This window comes from Paralichthys olivaceus, chromosome 5 (assembly GCF_024713975.1).
Source record: "Paralichthys olivaceus isolate ysfri-2021 chromosome 5, ASM2471397v2, whole genome shotgun sequence".
NCBI lineage: Eukaryota > Metazoa > Chordata > Actinopteri > Pleuronectiformes > Paralichthyidae > Paralichthys > Paralichthys olivaceus.
The window spans coordinates 7,965,778-7,991,298 of record NC_091097.1 but is presented as its reverse complement, the minus strand read 5'-3'; the positions used below and the strand labels follow the sequence as shown (position 1 = coordinate 7,991,298).

At 41.0% G+C, this 25,521-nt stretch overlaps 3 protein-coding genes across 4 annotated transcripts; all 3 read left to right on the top strand.

Moving 5' to 3' along the window:
• The first annotated feature begins 4,002 nt into the window (after nt 1–4,002).
• Nucleotides 4,003–14,904, top strand: stard3 (StAR related lipid transfer domain containing 3). 2 transcript variants are annotated; one of them, XM_020094307.2, is made up of 15 exons: nt 4,003–4,145; nt 6,308–6,546; nt 6,629–6,706; nt 7,003–7,080; nt 7,184–7,237; nt 7,457–7,574; nt 7,656–7,757; nt 7,869–7,924; nt 8,019–8,111; nt 9,224–9,286; nt 11,641–11,736; nt 11,820–11,899; nt 11,970–12,074; nt 12,202–12,295; nt 12,592–14,904. In XM_020094307.2, the coding sequence occupies exons 2-15, from the start codon at nt 6,334–6,336 to the stop codon at nt 12,712–12,714; spliced, it is 1,353 nt and encodes a 450-aa protein (XP_019949866.1). In that variant the 5' UTR covers nt 4,003–4,145; nt 6,308–6,333; the 3' UTR covers nt 12,715–14,904. The 2 variants fall into 2 exon arrangements, with proteins under 2 accessions (XP_019949866.1, XP_019949867.1); XM_020094308.2 differs by having other exon boundaries at nt 4,104–4,472.
• A 1,791-nt stretch (nt 14,905–16,695) lies between these two features.
• Nucleotides 16,696–19,951, top strand: mreg (melanoregulin). The gene is made up of 5 exons (XM_020094331.2): nt 16,696–16,935; nt 17,198–17,360; nt 17,678–17,768; nt 17,856–18,019; nt 19,081–19,951. The coding sequence occupies exons 1-5, from the start codon at nt 16,841–16,843 to the stop codon at nt 19,270–19,272; spliced, it is 705 nt and encodes a 234-aa protein (XP_019949890.1). The 5' UTR covers nt 16,696–16,840; the 3' UTR covers nt 19,273–19,951.
• Nucleotides 19,952–22,553: 2,602 nt separating this feature from the next.
• Nucleotides 22,554–24,375, top strand: tcap (titin-cap (telethonin)). The gene is made up of 2 exons (XM_020094344.2): nt 22,554–22,863; nt 23,020–24,375. Exons 1-2 carry the CDS (start codon nt 22,715–22,717, stop codon nt 23,408–23,410), a joined length of 540 nt encoding a protein of 179 aa, XP_019949903.2. The 5' UTR covers nt 22,554–22,714; the 3' UTR covers nt 23,411–24,375.
• Nucleotides 24,376–25,521: the final 1,146 nt, after the last annotated feature.

Here is a 25,521-nt window from a genome sequence, read left to right as displayed (position 1 = left end):
CATTGTCCTGAAGTACACTAATTTGACATTTCAGCTGCACAAGCAGACATCAAACATCATTTAATGTGGGTATTACGTTTCTTTCTGAGAAAATATGCAGTGTCACTTGCCATTTTGCATCGTTATGTGCTCACCAGGACTTGCTTTATTTTGAATTTCCAAGTTTAGATGAAAAAGTTTCTTCTTTTTTTCACATCAAATGGTCCTTGAATAACTTATTATAATAAACCAGAAAGTGTTTGGTCCACAATCCCAATGAACAAATCTTCGAGGACAAGCCAAGATAAAACTAGACAGAACATTAAAATAGTCAAACGCAGGCTGTAGTCTGGCATAGTAAACAAAAACAGGATGATCAGCTGTGATCGGAGAAGAAGAGGCATTTAATCTCCAAAAATAATCACAGTTCTCTGGCAGAATAAAATGTGTCTTTCAGGCTCAGTTTGAGAATTGACTGGGCAAAGTAAATGCAGATAAAGAAAAATTAATAAAAAGAAAATCAAAAATCTGTGGCTTAATCGCATTTGTTCATGAAAGGTCCTTAGAGGTTGCTGGAACAGAAACCTCAGAGACAAGGGAAACCTATTATTAGTATTAATTGAATTTGTTTTGCTGCATATTACAATAATTATAATAATTTGCAGTGAAAGATTTTAGCTTGTGTTTTACTAATACAAGAGACTGGAACCATCTATTGTATATTTACCGAAAGTTGAGTAAGAACAGAAACACCATACACATAGCGGCTGGATTAGAGCACCAGAAACTCAGATTTAGGGCGTCAACAAATCCGATTGTTTAAAATGCAGACAACAATATTTACTCCTGGGGGGTCGACATGTCTGGTCTGCTCATCATCTCAGCTACAGAGCAGTCAGGGTCAGATCAGAGTCAAATGCAATGCTGTGGGTCATCCTGAAATCTGGATTTGCTGGAAGACACTGCAACGAACAATGTCAAAGCAAAAAATTGTGAAAATATTTATTTAAATCTTTTTATTTATCCTTTATCAAACCATAAGGGTCCCATTGTGGTACGATATATCTTTTGACCAATAGACCACGGGCCGCAAATGAAATAAAAAAAACATTCTAAAACACAGAAAACAGATTAAAGCACAAAATAGACACAGGAAACATGTGGGATCAATGGCAAAAATGCATTATGGGAAATAAAAAACACACGTTCAGTCAATCAACCTCAGCATCATCTTTCTAAAATCTTTCAAAACGCTCTTTTATAAAATTGCTTTAACTTTTTTTTGTTAAATTGCTTTATTCCATCAATTTGTCACTACACTGCATGTATTTTCTGTTCGTATGTGTCGTCCTTTACCTGCGATTACCAGAGACATCAGTTGGCAAATCTACAAACTCTGATGCGTCATTGTACAAATTCCCTGGACTGTTTGATATCAACATAATAACCTGTTGCAGAGCCACTGACAGGTACAATAAAGTGCTTTAGTTGAAAAATAAATTAAATAGTCTTCAGTAAATTGAATCTTTAAACAGATAAATGAAGTAGATTACTTTAATAGAAAAACATTTTTGTGTACCTCAGTGTGATGTTTCCGGTGCCACTTTAACTTATTAATACTTAATATCTTATATTGTTATGTAGGAGCCACTCTACAAAATGTTTGTGGGTTTCAATTTCCCTGGGACGGTGTCCATGTTTGTTTGTGCCTCCAATTACCTCTAATGTGCCACTTGCTCTACTCCTGTTGCTGCTATGTGTATTTACAGATATGGCTGTAACCCATCTTCTTCTGGATCCACGTGCTTCTGCTCGGGCTGCACTGCATTCGTATCTTTCTGTTCCAGCACGTCATTAAATTGTTGAACACAGAGAACACAGAGTTTGATAACAACGTTAGCCGCAAGTGCAGGGGACATGCTGTGCTGCAAAATATGTGACATGGGCGTTGTACAGACCACACACACACACACACACACACACACACACACACACACACACCCACACACACACCCACACACGCACATACTGTACACTGGAGACACCATGCCAGAAACAGGTTGGGAAGAAGTGTGTAATTCTATCTGGTCAGAAAGGGTGCCATCTTGTACCATGTGGCTATGTCAGGCCCCTCAGACCCCCCACCCCCCAGTTTAAACTATAAAAACCAAACACAACCTGAGTGTGCATTCTGAATTAAGTATGGCTAAAAACAAGAGGAACAGGAAATGAAAAAATCTAATCAAACAAATGTCATTATTAGAGTCCACTCCAAAAACCCCTGTCTCTTTCACTCCACCTAATTCTCTCTACCTGCCGGGAGCTGCGGCGGTAATAAGCTGATACCTTCACCGGGGATTTCAGGGACAACCATCACTGTAAAAGGTGAAACTGTCCATTAATCTGGATCACAGAGAGGCTTTGTGCTGTTATAGCAGGTGTCCTGATAATTCTGTTCAGGGGCACGAATGAGGGAGGGGAGAGGGGCACGTCGCTCAGCACCTCCCTCGACTCGTCGCTCCTCTCCTCCTCAGATCCAGTTATGTAACATACTATCACACAATAAGTAGGTTCTGTTGGTATAAGCTGCACCTGAGAGCTGCACTGGTATCATACATATTGTGTTGCATTGTGTTGTGTTGGGGATAAAAGACACAAATCTACCATCTGCTGTTCTGATATTGTAATTACAATTTAGAATGGGCTGTCATGGAAATAAAAAAAAAAAAATTAGATTAGAAAAAGAGTTGTGCAAAAACTACACAATGATCCTGCATGCCATTTTGGAAGGGTTCTCCGAGGAAAAATACATTTGGTGTGGATCTAGACCAGCATCAGGGGGCGGATCCACAAAATGTATAAATGTATAGAGAATTTTTTAACATTTTAAATGATTTCTCAGAGAACAATTAAAGGATCTTGATGAATAAAACAAGCACGTTTAGGGGCCTGATATTTATAAGTGTGCTAAATTTGATGCAGATACAAATATAAATCTGAATCTAATTAATTTAAATGTGGTTTCATGAGGAGTCTGTTGGGCCTTGTCAAACATACAAAATTGTGTGACTTCCTTTTGCTTTTATCGTTTATTGATTTATGTTCTTAAACAACTCTCCTGTGTGTACTTTTATCATTGATTTTGAATTGTTAAGAACTTTGCAAACCAGAGTTACTTAGATGAAATGTTTCAGCAGTGTGGTGTGACTTCGACCCGTTTTTATCTGATTGAAAGAGGGTTTCTACAAAAGGTTGTGTCTGCTGCTTCACTACACACAAGACGAGGACATGTCCAGAAATGTCTTGAAAAATGTGATGGAAAAAAGCAGAGGAACAGGAAGAGGATCAACTGCTGCACTGTTATCATTGCACCACCCCTGGACCAACATCTGTCTGGAATGTGTTAGGACAACACAGTGAATGAGGGGATTATCCGACAGATAGTCACAGGAGTAAGAGGAGAAGAGATATGAGGAAAAGAAAACAAGGGGGACATAAGGGAAAATAAGATCCATGAAACATCTGGAACCCGAATGAATCCTTGAGGTCGTATGTCTCTTGAGGTCCTCAGTGATGGCCTCACTCCACAACTGAGGACCCTTTTCCTTTAGGACACTGACTCATTGGAACAGTCTCCCTAATGAGATCGGTCAGGTGGACTCCTTATTCTCTTTTGAATCTCTCAGTAAGACACATTTTGATAAGTGAGATTCCTCAGGACTTGGATCTGGATTAAACATCACCTAAGTAAAAAAAAGTGTTTATCCTGGCCCTTCTCTTCTCTTCTCTCCAATATTTGAGTTTTTACTTTTTCCTAACCTGTAACTTGTCAGACTCTTGTATTTCCTATATTCTGAACGTTGTGTGATCTTCATACTGATTTTAATTGTAATGTTTAATTGTTATAGTTGGCATCTTAACCAATATATTTTTTAAATGGTGACTGTTTTCATCCTGTGTCGCTTTTCTCTCTCCGTCCTCCACTTAACACACACTTGTATGAAAACGCACGGGGATGTAGTTATGCGCTGGGGCCACTGGGGGCGCGGTGTTGCGGTTTTCGCTCTGTTGAAAGGTGGCAGTGATTCATCTTGTTGCGATTCTTCGTCTTTGAAAGCTCAGACCCGGAAGACTTGCTGAGCGAGGATGATGATCCGGTGAATCGAGTGAGTTTTAATGTCTGAAGTTTAGCCTTTATTAGATAGTTTCTAAGGTAGAGTCAAGTTAGCTACATGTCCTGCTTCTCAGCGTCACTTTCTGGCGTTGCCAGCAAATGTCAGTTTTTCTAAAATAATGTCTGTATTCCATTGTTTTCACGGTGTCACCACACAGTTAGCAAGTGAAACTAACTTGGATAGAAAGGGAAGATGAGTTAGCCGGTGGAAGCTAACTGAGGTAGCGAGCTGCTCTGGCCGGTCAGTTCTTCGTTGGGTGCTTCGTCTCGTCAGCGTTTGTTTACAGGAGATGAAAACCAGAGGGTAGCAGCGACTCGGGTGAATATTTTCTGTTCAGCTTGTGTGTGTGTGTGTGTGTGTCTCCATTCGCCGACGTCAATTAGCCCGTTAGCTGAGAGGCGAGCAGCGTCACACAGTTTGTTTACCAGACGAAGTGAGGGGAGAAGAGTTAGCGGGGGAGGGGGGTCTGAAACTACATTTACTAAAGTTTAATTCATCGCGTTAAACATCAATTATAAACATTTCTACAAAGTTTGTGAGGTAAACGAGGATCTGGAGATCACCCATGATGCCATATGTCTTTACGTGTATTGTCAATAAACACTGAGTGGTTGGGATTAACTGGGTTCACAACAGTCAGGCTCGATATTCTGACAGGAATCTGATTTTATGGAGCAAGTGTCCTTCAGTAAAGGCTCCATGACTAAAACACGCTGAGTTACACAAGGCTGAAAGCAAACAGTGTTTTTAGTTAGATCCAGTCTTGCATCAGAGGTCAAACCCTTGACAACCACAGCGTTTACTCTTCATTTGTTTTTTTTAGGATACAAGATATTCTGTATAATCTGTCAGGCTACAGTATCTATGTTTGCTTGTCAATGCATCCTGTCTGATATCTGATCTACTGAGTGGGTGACATGGCTTCTTATAGTGCTGCCATACAAGCCAGTAGCTAGTCAGATTTACCTTTAGCCTCAGCGTACCTTCAAGTTCGGCCTGTATCATTGATTACAAGGCCAAAACACTTTATGACGCTAAGGTACTAACATCTGCTGGTGGCCACTAACACTTGCTAACATTTACTGGTAGTTGGTCATCTTGTCCGATATTCCACTTTTTTTTTTACTTAACTTGATATTGATTGCATCCATCTGATCAAATAAAAATACAAGGATGATCAAATGAGAGGGTTCCTGCAAGGTTAACATTTCATCATCCGATTTTTAAGCTTTAAAAAGTCCCAAATGTTCATTCAACACTTTTTTAAGAAAAACATTTTGGCGGCGTAGATTGTAAAATCTTGATACCTTCATGTTTTTTGTACTTAACTTGCTTTAACTTTCAGAAACCCAGAACAAAAACACAGATATAAATAAGAGGATATGATTGAATCGATAAAAGCGTAGAATAGCGTGGTCAGGCACGATGGGTCTTTAAAAATAAATGGACGGAGGAGAGAAGATCTAACCTAATGTTGCAAAATCAAAAAGAGTGTCATGGAAAAAAATGGAAAACACGTTTTACTAAGAGTTATTATCCAAATGTAAAAAAAAAAAAAAAAAGAATTCTGTGTATTTCTGGATATTAAGCCTGGTGAAATGGCCTGTGGTGAGGTGTGAAAGTCATGAGACTGCAGCGAGAGATGTGTTCGCCGCTCTTATCTGTTTCTAACTTTGGAAACCAATACTCATGCATAGACACACACACACACACACACAGGAAGAAGTAGAAGAGTGTGAGCAGTACAAATTCATCAAAATAAACGAAAACTTGTGTTTTCTTTATCTCAGAACAACAATGACAGTGATGCATAATTATGTAATCACAGAATAGTATAATGTTCCTAATATCTGAGCTTTAGTCCGTCTTATTGCCTCTTATTTGATATTCTCGAAAATGTTCTCACTCAATTAATGACTTAATATTCAAAACATAAATGTTATTATCAGTTAAGAAACTTGTGATATGTTTTTTTATTGTTTGGGCTCGACTGTAGCTCAGCGCACTGGAAGGGAGACTGTTTCTTTTAACTTTCAGTGGGTTTATTATGATTGTAGGTGGTTTTTAGCCCCGTTTTTAAATGTTCATACAGAAGGAGAGCGTTGCTAAATATAACCAACACAGCCCACCGACTTTATCTCTTTCTTGTGCAGGGGGAGTTTCCTGTCTCACCGCAGGAATGCCGGGCGGAGAGTACGGGGAGCTCGGGGGCAGTCTCCCTGCCATCGCCTCCCTGAACGCCTCCTACTCTACATCAATGTCCATCCCGTCCCAGTACCTGTTCTTACCACCTGCTGAGCGCAAGGTCATCTCTGACGTTCGCCGCACCTTCTGTCTCTTTGTGACGTTTGACCTGCTTTTCATATCGCTTCTCTGGATTATTGAGTTGAATGTAAGTGTTGACTTTGGTTAACTCCATGGTTAAGACTCAGTTTGACTCTGATTTGGATTCTCCTCCCTCTATTTTTCCGCAGATCTCCAACAACATCTGGGTCAATTTAGAAAATGAAGTTGTCCGTTATCATTTCGAGTCTTCCTTCTTCGACATCTTTGTAAGTGGGGCGATGCACATCTGTGTAAATATAACTGGACTTCAGTTTACAATAACATCATTGCAATTAATACCTTTTTTGCGTAAAGCTGATCAGATTCTCAAACCTGAATGACCAGTTATAGCAAACAGATGCTTATATTGTCATGTAGCCGGAGGCGGGGTATCTGAATGAGATGTCCGGCGTGGTCACATGTCTGCATTCACAAACAAGAGGAGAAAGATAAAATTTCTGCAAGATGTGTTAAATCCCCAAGACGTTTTTTTTCATTTTCTTTTTCTTCCTGCCTGTCTCAGCTTCTCGCTATGTTTCGTTTCCTGTCTCTACAAGTGGGTTACGCCGCATTTCGGTTAAAGCACTGGTGGGTAATTGCGGTAAGTGAGCTTAGTCACGCACAGAGAAGAAATACTGTAAATCACATTTGATCACTGCTCGACATAAATCACACTTTACTTTCATATCTTTCTTCCCCCACAGATTACCACTTTGGTGACCAGCGTCTTCCTTGTTGTAAAGGTCATCGTATCTAATGTGAGTGTGACACTTAAGCAGCTGTGTGTGTGTTGCAATAACCACTTCAACTTTTTCCACTTCTGCTCAGTGCCAGTATTGTTCTCTTGATAAGGATATGTTTTGTTATATTGCTCTATTGTTCAGTGTAATATAGTTTTATAGCTCAAAGATTTAATTATTTTCAAGTAAACTAACACAAAGAAGCCCCCCCCCCCCATTGTTTCTGTCTCCACACAGCTGCTGTCCCAGAATGCCTTTGGCTACGTTTTGCCCATAACCTCTTTTGTGGTGGCCTGGCTGGAGACCTGGTTTCTTGACTTCAAAGTGCTCACACAGGAGGCTGAGGACGAAAGAGGTGGGAGCCAAGACACTGGACGCAAGTTCGAACATGACCCAACATAAAATTAATTTCTCCTATTCTTTTTTTAAACTTCAGCCTACCTAGCAGCGGTGAATGCGGCCTGTGAACGGGCTCCCATGATCTACCCCCGTGCTGTTTCAGATGGACAGTTCTACTCCCCACCTGAATCAGTCGCAGGTGAGCTTATATATTATTATATACGAGTTATCAGCCTCAAGTACAGTCTGCTTTATTCCAGTATGCTTGTATGTTTCCCTTTTTGAGTTTTGACCCTGAACTTGTCTGCAGGCTCTGAAGAGGATCTGGATGAGGAGGGTCTTGGGCGTAGAGCCGTTACCGCTCAGGTACCTGCATCAGTGTGAAAACTTTTTTATACTCATGCTTTTATTTACCTGATGATGACGGCCATTCTTTCTATCTTCGTCTCTCTCCTTGCAGGAGAAGGAGTACGTCAGACAGGGTCGGGAGGCCTTGTCTGTGGTCGAACAGATCCTAGCCCAGGAGGATGGCTGGAAATTTGAAAAGAACAATGTGTGTGTTTGAATTTATATTTGATCTATCCAAAAGAAGCACGTCTTCTCTCCTCCTCTGAATAATGACATCCCACCTGCCAGTCTTTGCATTGATGGTGATCAAGATCTAATCATACCAGTGTGTCCTGAGTTAATTTACACCTAGCATTAACATATGGGTTTAATACCAGGGGCTGTGAGGTATAAAGTCCAGTGTCTTACCTCTTATGCTGCCTTCACAATAGAGGATAATTTACACTAGAGGAGAGACTGATGTGGGGGAATTTCTGACTTATGGCTGGTATAAAAAGAGTATCTACTCCAATGATCCTGTAGTGCAAGGGGTCTGCAGACGTAATGTTAACTTTACTGACTGGTCAGGAGTCTCCAGTATCCATTTTAAATCCCGTTGCATGAAAGGAACAGTGATATAATACTGAGCAGGAGCCAGCAATAGTCAATGGCATGTGGACAACGGAGCATAGTAATATTAATTTTTATCGACATCACCTTGGAAGTGGAAGATCTGAGAATTTTAAAAATAACTTGAAGTCAGTTATTTAGATTTAGTGGGATCACCAGAAGGCTTTCACAACTGGGAAATCTCCAGATTTGTAGCATATTGGTTATGGTTCTTAAAATAACATCTTCAGGATCCAAATTAAGATTTATCTTAAAAATATTAGATTTTATATTCTCAATATTCTTGTTCTCAATCTGTATTGACCTCAGATATGTAGGATCAATCAGTATTGAATGTTGAACATTAATGGGGTATTTTCCATATCCAGTTTCAAGAGCTTCCATAGCTTGTTTCAAGAGAAGAAATACGATAATTCCAAAACTAGAACTTTCTGCCACAATTCTTTTATGCAGTTATTTCTTCTTCATCTTTTCTCATGCAAACTAGATATGTTAGCAACCAGATCTATTCCCAATTCTAACTGCAAAATGTTCTTCACCACAGAAATGTTGTTCTTCTCAATGTGGTATTTTAAAGAATGCAAAAATCATGATGTAAATGTCCTCACCAAAGAGATGGTTCTGTATTTTGAGTGAGTGAGTTGTCCTTTAACTTCATTCTCCTTGAAGCAAAAGCCTCATGAAACTAACTGTCTTTCCTCATGGCAGGACATGGGAGACTCTGTCTACACCCTGGAGATTCCCTTCCATGGAAAGACTTTCATTCTTAAGGTACGGCTGTTCTTTTTGTCTTCAAAGTGAAACTGAGTCCCATGAGAACGTAAACTCCAGCAGTCAAAGGAGACCCACAGAGCTGTGCATATTCATCATGTTAAGACATGCTATAAATATATGTTGTGCCTCGTGCACATTTTTCTGTTTTACAACTGCTACATTAATGAGCAGATCAGGCTGTTCGTCTGCTGTCACAGTCCTCTGGAACACTCAGCCAGAACTAAATACTGACACTGTGCAGCTGATAGACATGCATGTACATGGCCAACCTCTAGAGGGCACAGTGGTGGAGTAATCGAGACAAATGGCTGTTAAATAAGAAGTTACCAGAGGAACCAGAGTCATGTTACAAAGGAGTTCATTTAGCATGTTTAATTTCTCATTCACTATGTTACACGATGCTCCATAACTAAAGGCTGTTTGAAGTCAGCGCTCTGGTTTTCAAGGGTTTGACGCTGGAACTTAGAGTTTTCACTGTAGATGATTAACAAAGTCTGCAACCTCTGATTTTTTTACACTTCTGTGTGTGTTTGTGTTATCGATCCATCAGGCTGCCTTAAAGACTTATTTTTGTGATTGTTTGTCTTATTATATTCCTTGTCTAAAACAAAAAAACCAATGTACACAGAAGACAATAAACAAACCAAGTTTTTTTGGGACTTGTGATGACTTGTATGCCCCCTGCAGCTGTATGTTAATAGTGTTTTCAAGTATGAAAACATTTGTCTTTCACATATGAAGAATGCAGCAGCACATTTTTCGAATCCGACACGTTTACAGTCCGACAACAGGAAAATGTCCATCGCGGTAAGGGGTGGTGCCTGGATAGATAGAGCATGCAGGAGGCAGGACATGACGTATAACTTCACCCTGAGAAATGTCATCAACAAACGCACTCACTCCCTGTGATTGTCCGAATATTTTCCTGGGGGGGGGCGCTGGAAGGAAAAGTTCAGCAAAATGTCTGGAGCAAATGACTCGAGCATGTGCCCCTCCAGAAAATAAGTTCTCAGACAAAGAAAATTGGAAAATCAATTCAATGCATTTTTTGGGTTATGTAAAAAAAATATCTGCAACAGATAATTTAGTAGTGAGAGTAACACATACTTTTAAAGTAAGTGTGTTAAATGAACAATATAGGCACCCACACGTCTGCTCCCTGTGGTCATAAACTCCACAGAGTACCTTTAAATATGACATCACTTTTTAAATGTATGGATACAGCTTGTCTACATAAATGTGACTTACCTATAATATAGCCACAGTCATTATTGCAGAGGGATCTAATGAAGCTTAGTCTAACATTCTTGATTTAAAATACTACAAATTGGTATTTTAAATCAAGAATGTTAGACTCTAATGCCTGCGACACACTGAGTGCGTATACAGAGCGTGACTGCTGCGTCGTTGATCTGCTGCGTCTTGCGTGCGTCTGTAGTTCACACAGCTGCTAAATGAGGTTTCTGTTGTGACTTCTTTATTTCTTTGAATAAAAGTAGCTTATGTTCTCAACTAAATACCACGACTGAACACTATGAACCCGTGCATCCTCCAGTCCTGCAAATATTTCACAATGAAAACCTTTTTAATACATATAAATGGTTTCAATCAAAAGAAACGCTAGAGTGCTCTCACTTTGGCAAAGGATCTTTTAGAAATATTTATGTTGTATATATTTATTTGTACATAATATATATTTATGTCATCTATTTTCTATTTATATAGTTATGTGATATATTCAACTGATAGACAATATGAGATGGATCTTTTTTACTGTAAAATTTGCTGTTAACCGCATATGGAGAAAATAGCCAAGACAAGTAGAAAAGCATGCGTGGCTCATGTGAGCAGTAGCTTCTTTAACCTATTAACATGGGCGCGAAATGAAAAAGAACACACATTCTGTTTGGCCTGGGTGTTTTTCTGTTTCTCTGTCTGTTCATCTGATCAAACAGTTGTCCATGAGTCCAGTTTGTGTTGGGACTATGGACAGTATGATTTTCCGCCAGGATAATGATCATAAATACACAAGATGTGGTTTTAAAATGGCCTTTCCAAGCTGAAAGTGGATTTTAAAAATCCATAGTTATAACTTCATTCTCTGGGGATCAACAAAGAGGAGACTGTGCCAGGAAACCAGCGTCAGTGGCAGAATTTATTTGAGTTCTGACAGAAATATTGAAAACTGGGCTGGAGGACATCCAACCAAATATCAAGATTGATGTTATCACTTGTAGTTTTTTATCCCATGATTTCCACACATATTTTATTTTCGTCTTTAAAGCATTGCCCACATTTTCATATTGATGCTGACATGCTTGCTTCTGATTTGTTTTGTTGTTTTGATTCAGGCTTTCATGCAGTGTCCTGCTGAGCTGGTGTATCAGGAGGTGATTCTGCAGCCGGAGAAGATGGTCCAGTGGAACAAAACGGTTTCAGCCTGCCAGGTGACGTGTTTTTAAATAGTCTTTGTGTCTGTTTGAGCATTTTTCATCATTAATTTTAACACTGCTTCCTTCCTTCTCCTCAGATCCTCCAGAGGATTGACGACAACACACTTGTATCGTATGACGTCTCTGCTGGAGCAGCGGGGGGAGTTGTGTCTGCCAGGTATGTCAGCTCAGCATACAGAACGCTTCACTAGTCCCTTGTGTCCACTGACTCATTCTTCCTCTTTTAGGGACTTTGTTAACGTTCGACGGGTGGAACGCAAACGAGACTGCTACCTGTCTGCGGGTATGGCAACTGACCACGACACCAAGCCTCCATGCGGTCGCTTCGTCAGGTCAGAACATGCCTCTGGCCAGGCTCCTTGTCACTGATGCATTAGATCAGAACATTTAATCAATTTAATAAAACTCAAGTTGCGTTTGGTTATTTTTCATCACTTTTCCTCTTATTGCTGGCCTTAGGGGCGAGAACGGTCCTGGAGGATTTGTAGTCCTCAAATCCAGCAGTAACCCGTCTGTCTGCACCTTCATCTGGGTCCTCAACACAGACTTGAAGGTAAAAACTCTGCTAAAACTAGTATTTTCTCATGTAAAGGTCAAGAATGACTCGTCTGTACGAACTAAGAGAAGTAACATTTCGTTTATAGAAAATGGGTTGCTGAAGCTGCAAATGGTGAAAGCAGAAAAACAACTTAACTATATAACTACATATACTAGATTACCAGAAATAAATATATCATACGTACTTAAATTCCAGAAAACGACGAGCCAAAGAAAAATGTAAGATATGAATAATATACAAAATGCATATATTTTCAACTCACTTTTTTTTGTCTTGTTTTGTCTCATCAGGGTCGTCTGCCCCGCTACCTCATTCACCAGAGTTTAGCTGCCACCATGTTTGAATTTATGTCCCATTTACGCCAACGTATCGCTGACCTGCGGCCCTCTCTCCGCTCCCACCACCACATGTAAAACAGGAGAGACACCAAACTGTGCCACAGCTGGTTGGGAGGTATTACTACTGGGCTTTTTTATATGTATATTAAAATCAGCGGGACACAAGAAAATGGGCATAGCAGTTCTCTTGTGATGCATTTGAGCCGAAGGGATGTGCCATAGTAACGGAAGAGACTGCAGCTGGAAGCATAGGAGATGTGAGACATGTGACGACGCATTCACCACATTTCAGTCACATGAGAAAAGGAGTAATTCGGTTTTCAAAGACAATGTTCTTCTTACTGAAACTCAACAATGTTGGTTTTTTTCTCGTGTGATCACATACATATTTTTGAGAGGACCTGATGTTATTTTGCCTCTCGCCGTACAAGGAGAGCTGTTTTCTGAAAACATCACTCACACAAGAAGACCCAGATGAAGATGGGGTTGATTCTCACTGTGTGGGCATCCGTGTGACGTGTTTTAAAATGACTGATGTAATGGTGTGACTGAGCCTTATCTTACTGCGCACGCTGTTAGCCAATTCTTTGCTGCTTTTTTTTTTTGTGTTTTCTCAGCAATGTTTAAAATGTTTCTCTGGTGCGCCGGTCCTAAAACAAACACACGCTTCAGTCACACCTTCAAGAAACATGTCATCTGAAGAGGTAAAAGCTGTTTTCCATTTAACTATGTGATAGATGTTAAAAGAAGCACCACTAGAGGAAGACGCCACTTGCCCACCCAGTGAAAGCCTCTGAAGCCGTTTTCAGATTTGAAATTTGAGTCGGGTCATTTTCCAGAGTTTTCCTTTCACATATGAAGAATGCAGCAGGACTTTGTCCATATCAGACGCTTCCTCAAAGACAGAAAACTCTTTGGAGCGTTCAGGCGAGGGGTGGCATCCGGGAAGAGCATGCTGCTGGCAGGACATGATGTGTATAGTCTGCTGTGGAAATTACATGTTTTTGTTTACAGCACATTGACACCATATGACTAACAGCTCTCAAATCTTGTTATTATTGCAAGTTGACATTTTTTTCTCTGTGTATATGGCACTTCCTTTTCATTCTGACTATTTGTGTTTCAGTTTTGCATTCGTCACATGTTAAAACATCTTCAGCACGCCGTATCGCTCAACATGTATCATCACATGGGCTCACTCTGGCATTGTCTGCTACAACTGACTCAGACATTTGCCTTCTCACATTCAGCCCCTCCAGTAAATTTCAGGAAAATGTCTGAAAGCAGCTTCAGTTTGACGGCTACCTTTCTTCAAGTGCAAAGACTTATCAGATCAACTAATATTTAAACAACTACTACTGAGGGTTTTATCAATATTTCCTTTGTGTTGCATTTTGATATCTGCCGGGAGATCAAACCAGGAGGTTGTTAGTATGTGAAGCAAATGCATTATCAAGCTCGATTAATACAAGATGATGATTATAATGCTCACACATCATGATGCTGTACACGCTTCAGAACTGTACTTTTGTCCCATTAACCTCAAGTGGCCTTGTGGTAAAAAAGCTGAGTTCATTCATGTCATCAAAAGTTCTGAATGTGCTGACTTTAGTACTGGTTTCCCCTCAGGCCCTCAAAAGGGAGGATTGAAGTTTTTCTATCACGTCTTATTTTGATTATTGTGTTTTAGCTTTGCTTCAAAAATCTGCACCTCAGTGTTATAATGTACCTCAGAAAAATCTTTTTAATAATTTCACAAAACCTGGCCATAGGTCCAAATTACTGCAGCGTTGAACCAGACAGAACACTACTTTTTGTTCACACTTTGAAGGAGCATATCTTATGGGTGTTAACTAACTGATGACCACAGCACGCTCACTTTTAACTCAGAAGTGTCCACCATCTGAAAGGATTACTTGTCCAAAACACGTGGTTATTGAAATCAGTTTTAGCTATTTATCATACGGAAGGAATATTAAATGAAATGCTTTAATGATATCAACGTTCTGGTGCCTTTTTATCACTCTCAATTCATGTCTGTCTTTTTCTTTTGCTTTACTCTGTCATGTTGATGTATGCCATATTCACATGAAACATGCTTAGAGTACTTAAGTTTAAGTGAAGTGTTTTCCTTTTTAATAGTTTTTGAATGTAATTTATCATAGATCATTCATCAAACATGTTAATTTAAACCCATCACAACTGACCAACAGTTTTTATTGAGTCTTAACCAGTGTCTTATGTTTAATAAAATATACAAAGTCATGATTAAGTTCTGCCTCCTTTAACTTACATATAACCTGTTGATAATTTTAAAACATGCTGCATTGATTTTCTGCTGTAAATGCTACAAACATCAGATCGGTAATCTACAGATGATTTACAACTACATGCAAAGATTGTTTTTAACTTAGCAGTGATTCCTAAGATGTTGTCATCAAACCCTTAATGAAGCTTAAACTTTTACAGTTAAACCATAAACTGATGAATCAATTATAATGAAAACAAAAATGACTTAATAAATTTCCTTCAAATTTGTGAAGAGGTATAGGGTATGACGAATCCATCGATTTTTTTCAGATTTAGATAAACGGGCAGATTATGGAATTACTATTCACTTTCTCTAACGTGCGGAGTCGGGGGGGGTTAGCCTTGGGGAAGGTATGAGCTCTCTGAACGTCCCACTAGTTATGTTTTTTGGTTGTTTTCATCGTGTAAACGCAATATAACAGGAACTCCGGCAGGAAATTTCAACAAAACGAACGTCCACTTTGTACAAAAGAGAAACTGATTAGCATGTGGTGGTCAAAGGTCAAACAGAAAGTTCAAGTAACACCATAAGGCACATTTTGACTACAACTCAATATTTCATACGCTAAGTATGTTTACCATATTTGTAATAGATTTAAATGATGACATAATGTATTTAGTGGATCAAAAGTCAACTTCACTGTGGCCTAATGTTCCACAGAGACACTTTCCTGGCTATTGATCAACACTATGACTCAGTTGCAGAAGCCGAGATCGACCATATTTTCTGTAGCTTGACTGGTCGGTGGCAGCCCACAACCGCAAAGCTTTAATTCTAGTTACAACCCCCCCACACTGACAAGGTGATGGTGATGAGTCACTAGGAACTGCTGTGTTATCTCCACCCACATTTTCCAGCACTGGGCCACAGGGTGTTAATGTCATAAACAATTGTACCGTGTGACTCGAGCCTATGTCACATGCGTGACTTACCTTTGCAAAATCGTGAAAACAACCCTTCACATCAAGACATGATATTAGCTTAGATTCCTTCACCAGAAATCTGCATTTTCTCTCAGACATTTTAAAATGAAATAAACCACAGAGGGCAAGCGTCTTAAATGTTCAGACGTGCAAAGAACTCCGTAAAAAGACTTTTTTTCAACCATTTGTAAATGGATTCACGGTTTATCTCAGTAACCACATACAATGAAATTAAGTAATCCTTGAATCAATACAGCCATGGTAGATTAAATACAGAGGATGTCATTGGGCCTATTGAAGAGGAGATGTATTGACCTCAGGGCAAAACACAATGCTAAGTAGAAGAGATGGAGCCGCTCACATGATTGTGCTGTGACTGTCTTCTGAGGCTATTGGTGTGTGAATATGTTTTTGAATCGATGAGAGACTGAGCGCCTCACTGCTCTCATTGTCTTCCATGTAAGGCGGATGAGAAGCACTAGTCCCTGGGCTGCCATCTGCCTGAGTGTGACTACCCGGACAGGCTCTGGCCAATGATCTGGAGGACGAAGGTCGACTGGATGTGGAGAACTCGGCGGGGTCCCTGAAAATGGGAAACTGAGAATTAGGTAGAGTTTGGGGATCAGTGACCTTTTGTAACTTTTTTTTATTTTTACCTGTTTGTCCTTTCTCATCATTTTTGCCAGGAGTTTGTCATCTGTGATTTATAAGATTAATTATAGTGGACGACATAAAAGTTGTGACAGCTATATTTTCTTACATTGCCATTTTTTTTCATCATCCAGGCTGTGAACAAGCTCCCCTTTCTACGGAATCTCAGCATTTCTTCAGATTGTCTTCAGGGGCGGCGGCATTGTGGGGCTACGCTCAGACACATCGGACCAGACACTGGAAACTCCCTTGTGTAACAACTTCCCTCTGGATTATCTGACACTGGGAACACCTGCTACTCACTTACTCTGTTCAGATGGGTGCTGCCTTTAAAAAGTTCTGCATGCAGTTCTGCTGCTGCTGTTGTGTTGGCGATGAAGATGATGAGGATGAGAAGCAGCCATTAGTACCGTAAGAGCCATTAGACAGACCAGAATAGAACTTGTATTACTTGTATGCACTTGTAATGTCATTGTTTTTATTCACATTCATTTTTAGAAGGTTGCTTCCTGGTGTGTGTGTCTGTGTGTGTGTGTGTGTGTGTGTGTGTGTGTGTGTGTGTGTGTGTGTGTGTGTGTGTGTGTGTGTCTCTCTCTCTCTCCTTCTCTCTCTCTCCTCTCATTTCATTCTGTGTGTGTAATACTTGTATCCTCGGGTGTCTGATCCTACACAGTCAGGACCCACTGGAGTATTTTAACCGTGAGGTCCAGAAGCGTCGGGATGAGGAGACCAACCTGTGGAGTGAGCCGGGAGACCCCAGCCACTCAGAGAGGGATGACGACCGGGTCCTTTACGGTCTGCTGCAGGCGAGGACCAAGACCCGCATGGGATCCACGGTATGTGATGGAGGCCTTTCTGGACACATAGACAAGTGTCTTGAGAGGCTTTATTCACGCACATTAACCTGAGGGTGAATAAAGAAACGCAGCAGTGGAAAACAACCTCAGGTTATGCTGTGTCCTGAAAAAAACAGGCTGAATTTGTTCACACAAGGTCCAAAGACAAAAATAAATTTATGATGAATCATCATGAGCTATGAAACACACGAGTCAGAAGAATAATGCTCCCCTTATGAAATGACAAGACAGTGGACTAGAAATTACATAAAAATCCAGCAACATAGCTTTTAAAATCTTTTTTTTTTTTTTTTTAGGGCTATCGTCGTCTGAGCTGCGACATTGAGGCCATGAGAGACACCCGGCGAGAGGTCAGAGACAAGTGGAGGACAATTCTGGAGAATCTAGGTAAGACTGGACAGGTGAGCGGTGAGATACAGCGCCACCTAAAGGCAGAGTACCAGAAATATAAATGGGTGTTATCGTCTGCCCTAGGTTTCATGGCGGAGGCAGACTCACTGCTGACAGTGTCTGCCGGCGCGTCACATGACCGCATGCGCAATGCTCCGGCAGCACGTGCCCTCCTCAAGGCACTCCACACCGAGACGGCCATCTTTGACAGCAAAGCCCCACCCCCAGAGAGATATCTCTTCATCCTGGTGAGAGCAGGAACTCCATTAACATTTCATGCATGTCTTTCTAACACAAGTGTCCCTTCTCTGGAGCTGGAGCGTATAGGGTAAAAAAAAGAAGCACCCTTGGGTGTTTGTGGGTTACACCACTGATGTTAAAGAAACCCAACATTTACTTAAAGCAACAATGTCAATTTCTGTTCAGCAACAGTGACCTCTGCAGCCATAAGTGGTTATTAAATCTATTATGAGTCTTAGCCAGACTCCCTTATGAAATCTTGATATTTTAAGTGTCCTCACTAATTATCAGAGATGAATGCTATTTCTTCAATGATTTGATGAAATGATGAGTCTTATTCTGAGATCTTCAATTCGGCAGTACTCTCGGACTGGCTGGACCTTATCCCAGCTGTTAAATCTGCCAATAATCATTCAGTTACAGGCCCTCCCCACACTCACCATATTACAAGTCATTGTGCATTCAGAATTGTTTTGAAGCTCATATTTTTAATTTAAAATATTTGCATAATGTTGCTTCATGTAAAACTTTTGGGACAAAAATAGAAAAATATGAAATAGTTGCCAGAAAATGTAATGTAGGTATCGAAGGGAAAAAAAAACCTTCTGTTTTCACACTAAAATGTTAATTTGATTAATGTATCATTACATGTTTCAGTATTAGATCTTTGAGTTGAAGCTATACTTTTGCTTCCTTTGCACTTAGTAGTTTCCCAAACTGGGGGTCATACCCCTGTGTAACAAAATAAAGATGAGATTTGATATAATGGAGGAGGAAAGAAGAAAAAAGAAACAGCTAAAAGTGCATAACATACTCCTCTCAACTGGATATGGTTTATCAATCCTAACGAACTAAATTTGGGGTTTGGGACTGAAGGTTTGGTTTAAAGCGTTGCCAAACAAAACATTTTAAAATTAAATTCAAAGAAGGGTTGTACAAGTATAGGATTCCTATAAGATACATGTTTAAACATTTAATTCCATGAATGCAGTAAAAAAACTCATTTGAAACGACATATTCTGACAATAATGACATTCACAGTTCCCTTGTCTCATTCACGTCTTCACAGGATCGTCTCCTGTATCTAGATATAGGCGAAGATTTCCTGGCAAAGGCAAAGCGCTTCTATCCGCCCAGGGATGACTCTGACGAGGAAGTGACAGGCCTTGGCATAAACCTGCCCCTGCTGCTGGCCAGGGTGGAGGCCATGAACGGGGCAGACGATGATGAGAGCGATAGAGAAGGAAGTGACAGATCCTAAAGATCTACTGGCTGCAATAATGACAGACACTAGGCAGGGGGCAGTAGTCATCAACCCGTGAGACCCTGGGTGAATTGCATAGCTCCTTTCTTCAAGTGCCTCATACAGGGTTGCTGCTGCTCCCTGGAAGTTTTAGGCTGAAGATTTTTTTTTTCTCCCCCAACCGCACAGCTTGAGTTTTACTCTGTGTTCTCTGGTCAAAATCTAAAAGGGTTTCAGCAGATTTTAAGGTGAATGTTACAGACATGTTTACTTTGTGTGTGTTTTTCTCTGTAGACCAAAATGTTTTACCAAGTTCCCCGCCTGTTTATTGTTCAGCTGTTGTGAACCTTCAGGGTAGCAATGTTCCTTTGAGCAGAACCTCTTTATATTTTGTCCTATGATTATCAGCACTCATTTCATCCAATCACATGATTGGTAGCAACACAGAAAAAAAATAGCCCGGTATAAGTAATACTCAACTAATAAAAGTCACAAAAAAAGAGCAGATGGAGGTAGAATGTAGCGAGTACTGTATGTTGAACTTTTAAAATGTGTGCGTGACTTTCAGGTGATGTGAGGGTGTTTTAGTTTCCCTCCAGCAAGTTGCTGAAAATGTGAAACATTTCTAAACTAGTGGCACTTTGCGTATGTCTTATAGTGTCCAGTTCATGATGAAATAAAGTTGCAGTCTAAAGCCTGATGTGTACAATGTCTTATGTTGGTCTGACGCCCTCCCTGTGAGTTTCCACTCAACACAAATGACAAATGAATAACAGACGACTTTGTATGGATCGTAACAAGTCTGAAGCGTGAATTAGAATTTGCTGCATGGAAGTAAAATCAGTGTAGGACAGTAATTCACATTGAACTGTGGCTGTGGCATTCCTTTCAAGAGGAAAACAAGGGTCTTCTTCAGTCTGTTACTATGCACTCACATGGCCTGCCGCCTGCACACCCATGGCTGGCTCACACACTGATCCACAGACACAGCCTGTCCGGCATTTGATCTTCCCATTGGGACCAGAATGGGATACAAGATGGATGTGATGATGGTGTTTGGTGGTCTGCTGGATGTTGTTGTTGTTGTTATGCAAGAGAGACACACTGCAGAGCAACGTGTTTTAACACAGCTTCAGTCTGCTGCATGCAGACACAGTACCAATGAAGTACTGTGGAGCCAGAGTAAACTGCCAGAGTCAAGTTGAGGATTGTGCAAGAATCCATACAGGATTCAAAAGAAAGTTAACTTTCCCTCAGTTTCTTCTAAACTGCAAAGCAAGCACTTTGTGTCAGGACGACCTGTGTAGGAGGCTCCTCTCTCTGTCCTCCCAAATTCACCCATCTGTCACAACGCTAGACAGAAACTGACGTTTGCACTCTCACAATATTTTTTGGAGCTTTATTTACCATTTCCTGACAGGCCAGGGGCTTTATCCTGCAATAGCCCCTCTCTCCCTCCCTCCCTCCCTCCCTTCCTCCCTCCCACTCCATGTCTCTTTCCTAATGACTGCTCATTTAAATGTCACTTCCCAGAAGTTGCAGCAGTGTTGTTACGCAACACAAAGTTCTTTTCCGGACCCGGGTTTGGTGCAGATGGGGGAATGAGGGATGAAAGAGAGGGGGTTGAATGCTGTGAATGTGCTGATCCATGACCCCTCCACATTCCTGGCTTCTGTAGCGTAAGTGGCCAAAGAAAACAGCAACAAGGTGAAATTCATATGATATCCTCTTGCAGTTGAAGTGAATTCCTGCATTATCTAAAACAAAAATGGCACTGGCCTGTCTGCGATTCAAAAAACGTACTGCTCTGTGTCACATTGATTCTAAAAAGAAGTGATCTCAACAGCAAAGGACCCTGCACACTGACTTACTAGGTTTCTGAAATGGCATTTATGATTACCATGGTGTCATAACAAAGCTGTACACATGACCCAAGGGATGCCTGTGGTGCTCTCTCTCGCTCTCTCTCTCTCTCTCTCTCTCACACTGACATTCTAGTTTACATGTGCGATGTCCAGAAACCGCTGAAAAAAGTTGGAAATCAGTCACGCTTGACAAGCAAAGGGAAATTGGCTCTTAACTGTTCCATGAGGACATAGTCAATAAACAGTGGACAGGAACATTACTTAATTTCCTACTTTAATGTAACATTTAATAAATGGTTTCAAACCCACTACGATGTACCTGTATGCACATATAAGTATTATTAATGTTTCGGTTCATAATCAGTCGCTTCTTCAGGCACTGTTCAGTGGAGGCTGGTGTATAAACAGCTCTTGTACTCAATCAGAATTAAGAAAAAAACACTTAAATGATGATTTATTGTTTTGCAACATTTATTCACCACCACTACACCCCCAGTGTGATAAACCTTTAAAGACTGTGTGATGGATCAAACCTCTTGTCATACTTCTGGTTTCTGGTACATCTGATATGTGCTATCTGATGATATAAGTACCTGATTCGGATGAATGAGTCAGGCACAGGGACTAGTTGTAACATCACACCAGCAGACAACTGTCAGAGGTGTGTGTGTGTTTGTGTGTGTGTGTGTGTGTGTGTGTGTGTGTGTGTGTGTGTGTCTGTAACCTGAGTTGATTATGGCTTGTGTGGCACTCTTGTCGCCGAGGTAATGAATCACCAGGGACGGAGTTCTCGCAGCTACTGTGAGGCAGCTCACTGTATTGGCATTTAATGAGGGGGTCTGATGTTGTCACAGAGCACAGCTGTCGTAAAAAGTCCCTCTGAACCGTATAATAGGTATAAAAAGTCAGCAGGGTGTGGTGAAGTCACACAAAGTTCTCCTTTCTGATTTTATCACCAAGTTACTGGTATTCCTGATCTGTAACCTACATATTCAACTCACAGGCCTGAAATATCTTTTTGTATATGAGCAGCTTCATCACTATGGGCTTTTGAAATTATCGAGGTGTTACCCGCTGCTTATACATCAAGTCCGAGACCTAATCAAGATTCCTCTTTGACTTAAGACTAAACCTGTTGTCTGTGTCTGTCCACATTCATTTATAATCCTCACACGGGGGTGACTGTGTGACACTCCCCCCCTTCTGAGACACTGTGATCACAGCTGAAGTGGAAAATGTTGGGCTGAGTCATCACAGAGGTGACTGGGCGTACAATCTGGGAATTAAGGGATTTTCAGTCAATTACCTTTAACCCCATCTGAGAGTGGCTTCCAGCTCACAGGGATTGAGACACGGTGCACTTGGTGTCGCATATCAGCACACGCTGATTGTAGAGTGACAACACGGATCAGAAATAGCAGCAGAACATTTATAAAAGCTGTCGTCAGATCCGAGCCAAGGCAGACGACACAAAGAGAGGCAGCGGGAGCCAGAAGATACAGCCAGTTGAAGCATCCCTGTTCTCAGACACAAGGCCAGAGCTTCGGACTGATCAACAACGACCTACTGGGAAAGGTACATCTGAGACAGAGAAGATGCCAATCTGTTCTATCCTGGAGAAGCGTAATGGTGTGGTGGTGGGAGCTGAGCTGAGCTGCAGCGTACGGGAGGAGAACAGGGCTCAGAGGGAGAGCTACACAGCTGACTGGAACAGCATCAGTTGCAAGACTCAACCTCAAGAAAGGTGAGACCCTCGGACCAATCAGAGGTCCCAATAATTTGGTGTGATTGTATTCTTTGGTAGAACTGCTCTGATATGAGCAGGCAATTAGTCTGATTGAGTTGGTAGATTACAATGTTCCCACAGGATCTAACTTCAACTGTTCTCTGATTCCTGCAGGCAGACAATGGACATGAACGACAGATCTCGCAGGGAGACTCTGTCCCGGCAGTGGCAGGCACGTTCCCTGACACAGATTTGCCCCTCTGGTGTCTTCAGAGTGGGCACCTTGGAAATAGGGGTGAGGGAGCACCAGCTGCTGCCTAAGAGAAATACCCTCCCCTTGCCCATTTTCACCCCAGCAGAGTTGGGTGTCAGGCTCGGACGCGGAGCCCCACACACCGAGGAGGACCTGCAGCCCCTCCCCACCCCAGACGGAGCCTGTCCCAGCAAGAGGACTGTGGACGAAATCACAAGAGATCTGCCCCCAGTCAAGCCGACCCTCATGGAGTTTGCCAAAGCCCCCAAAACCCTGGGTCGCTCCATGTCTGTGGAGGCTCAGAGAGGGTGAAAAACAACAAGAGACAAAACAGAGAAAGAGATGATGATAGGGAGAAAGATGACAGATGGAGGAGGATAGTCTTTGAGCAGAGCGAGTCAGGAAGGAGAAGATGTATATAGATTTAATTCTAGAAACATTCATCATAAACCCTTCATACTGTAGATTTGTTTTAGCTCAGTCTGTGTCTCTTGGTGAGCACAGCACAGGATAAATGTCACGCTTTGTCATTGATGGCATTTGGTGGTCAGTGGTATTAGGAATGTTTATGTGAAGGTATTTGCTTTGTGATGGAGAGTCAGGGTTTGTGTCCTCAGCTGTGCCATGGGCTATTGTGTGCCTGTGCTGGCCGGCTAGGCACACACACTGATCTCTCACTGGAATCACTGTGACCCAACTGTTGGGTGCACCTTAATCATGCTGCATGCACTTTCTTTTGTAGTGAAACATGCAAATATCCTGGCACAGTATTGGAAGTGCTCTTGTGGTCACTTGACTAATGGATTATTCCTGTAATAGGAGGTGAAGGCATGCAACGATGCAGAAAGTGACAGATGCAGAAAGTGACAGATGCAAAAGGCAGAGGCAGGTAACACACTGTAAAAAGAGGGAAGGAAAAAAAGGAAGAGAGAATCGAAGGGACGAGGGCTCGGAGAACATGCCTCCGTCAGGCCTCCAGAAGCTCTCGACAGTCTCTGAGAGGACACTGTGGTGTGATCAAACACTCTGGCTGTACATATGTGTGTGAGCGTCCTTGTGTGAGTGTGAGAGACACCTCTAATCCAGAGGACGTACAAAACTGATAACCTGCTCTTCACTGTGTATTAACTGATCTGCTTTGTTAGCTGAGTGGCAGCTCTTTCATATCCGATAGAGGAACAGACACTGTAGTGACTGAATTTGAAATGTGTGAGATGATGTTGAATTATTTGCCCTAGTTTTTTATTATTTTTACAAATAAAAGTTATGTTGCTCAACGCAGTATGTTTTCTGTCTGAGATGCAACTGTGGAAGTTTTGTGTTGAAGGTTTGATTAACAAAAAGTAATGAGTCCCTAGTATGGAGAGTTGTGGGAATCAAATATCAATACAGCAAACATTAGTTACAACATAAAGAATGATGCAACATAATATAACAGGATATGATGCAGTAGACTACAACAGGATATGATACAATATGGTAGCCTGCAGTATGATACGACACAATACAATATGATATGATACTATAGCCTGCAATATGATATAATATGATATGGTAGTTTATACAATACGATATAGTTGCCTATAATACAATACAGTAGCCTATGATATAATGCGATATAATACGATACACAATATATATGAATACATAAAGAATCAAATAATACAATACAATACATTGTGATTTCATGGGCTACAACAGAACATATCAGAAAGATCTCTGGGGAGCTGCAGTAATGATAATAGTATAATAAAAAAACATTATTTCTATATAAGAAGGTTACTATGTGCTTTACAAAATACTTAAGAAAAAAATATTAAAGTATTAATAACAAAAGGTATTAAAGGCTTTCCTATAAAATTATGTTTTAAGCAATGATTTAAAAACAGGTTAAGAGCTGGCAGGTCTAATATCCTCAGGCAAGGAGTTCCAGAGACTCAGTCAAAAGCCTGCTCAGTCTTATTTACCAGCCTTAACTTATAGGAACTACTAGCAAGCAGTATGATACTGATGAAGATATTGTAAGAATTATCAATATAGAAAATATTGCCTTTTAGGTAGAAAAGCAATGATACAAATGTCAGATATGCTGCTATAGATAGCTGGGGATCTGTCTCCTATAATTTGGATACTGTCCCAGGGTCCTCCACATGCTGCACAAACCCCTCATCACCACTTTCCATCCCTCATTTAGCTTTCATGTTCCACCTCTCGTGTTTGTCTTCAACACCAAACACACTGTTCCACTGGTAGCGTGTGGAGCTGTACTTCATCACACTCTCTAAATCTACAATTTACTTAATCCAAATGATCACTTACTACTCCTGCCATCAGCTGCCTGTCTCTCATCCATCTTCACAATCACATTTGACTCTTAAACCCATCCTGACCTATTGTGCCTCTCTCCCCCTCATAGGCAGCAT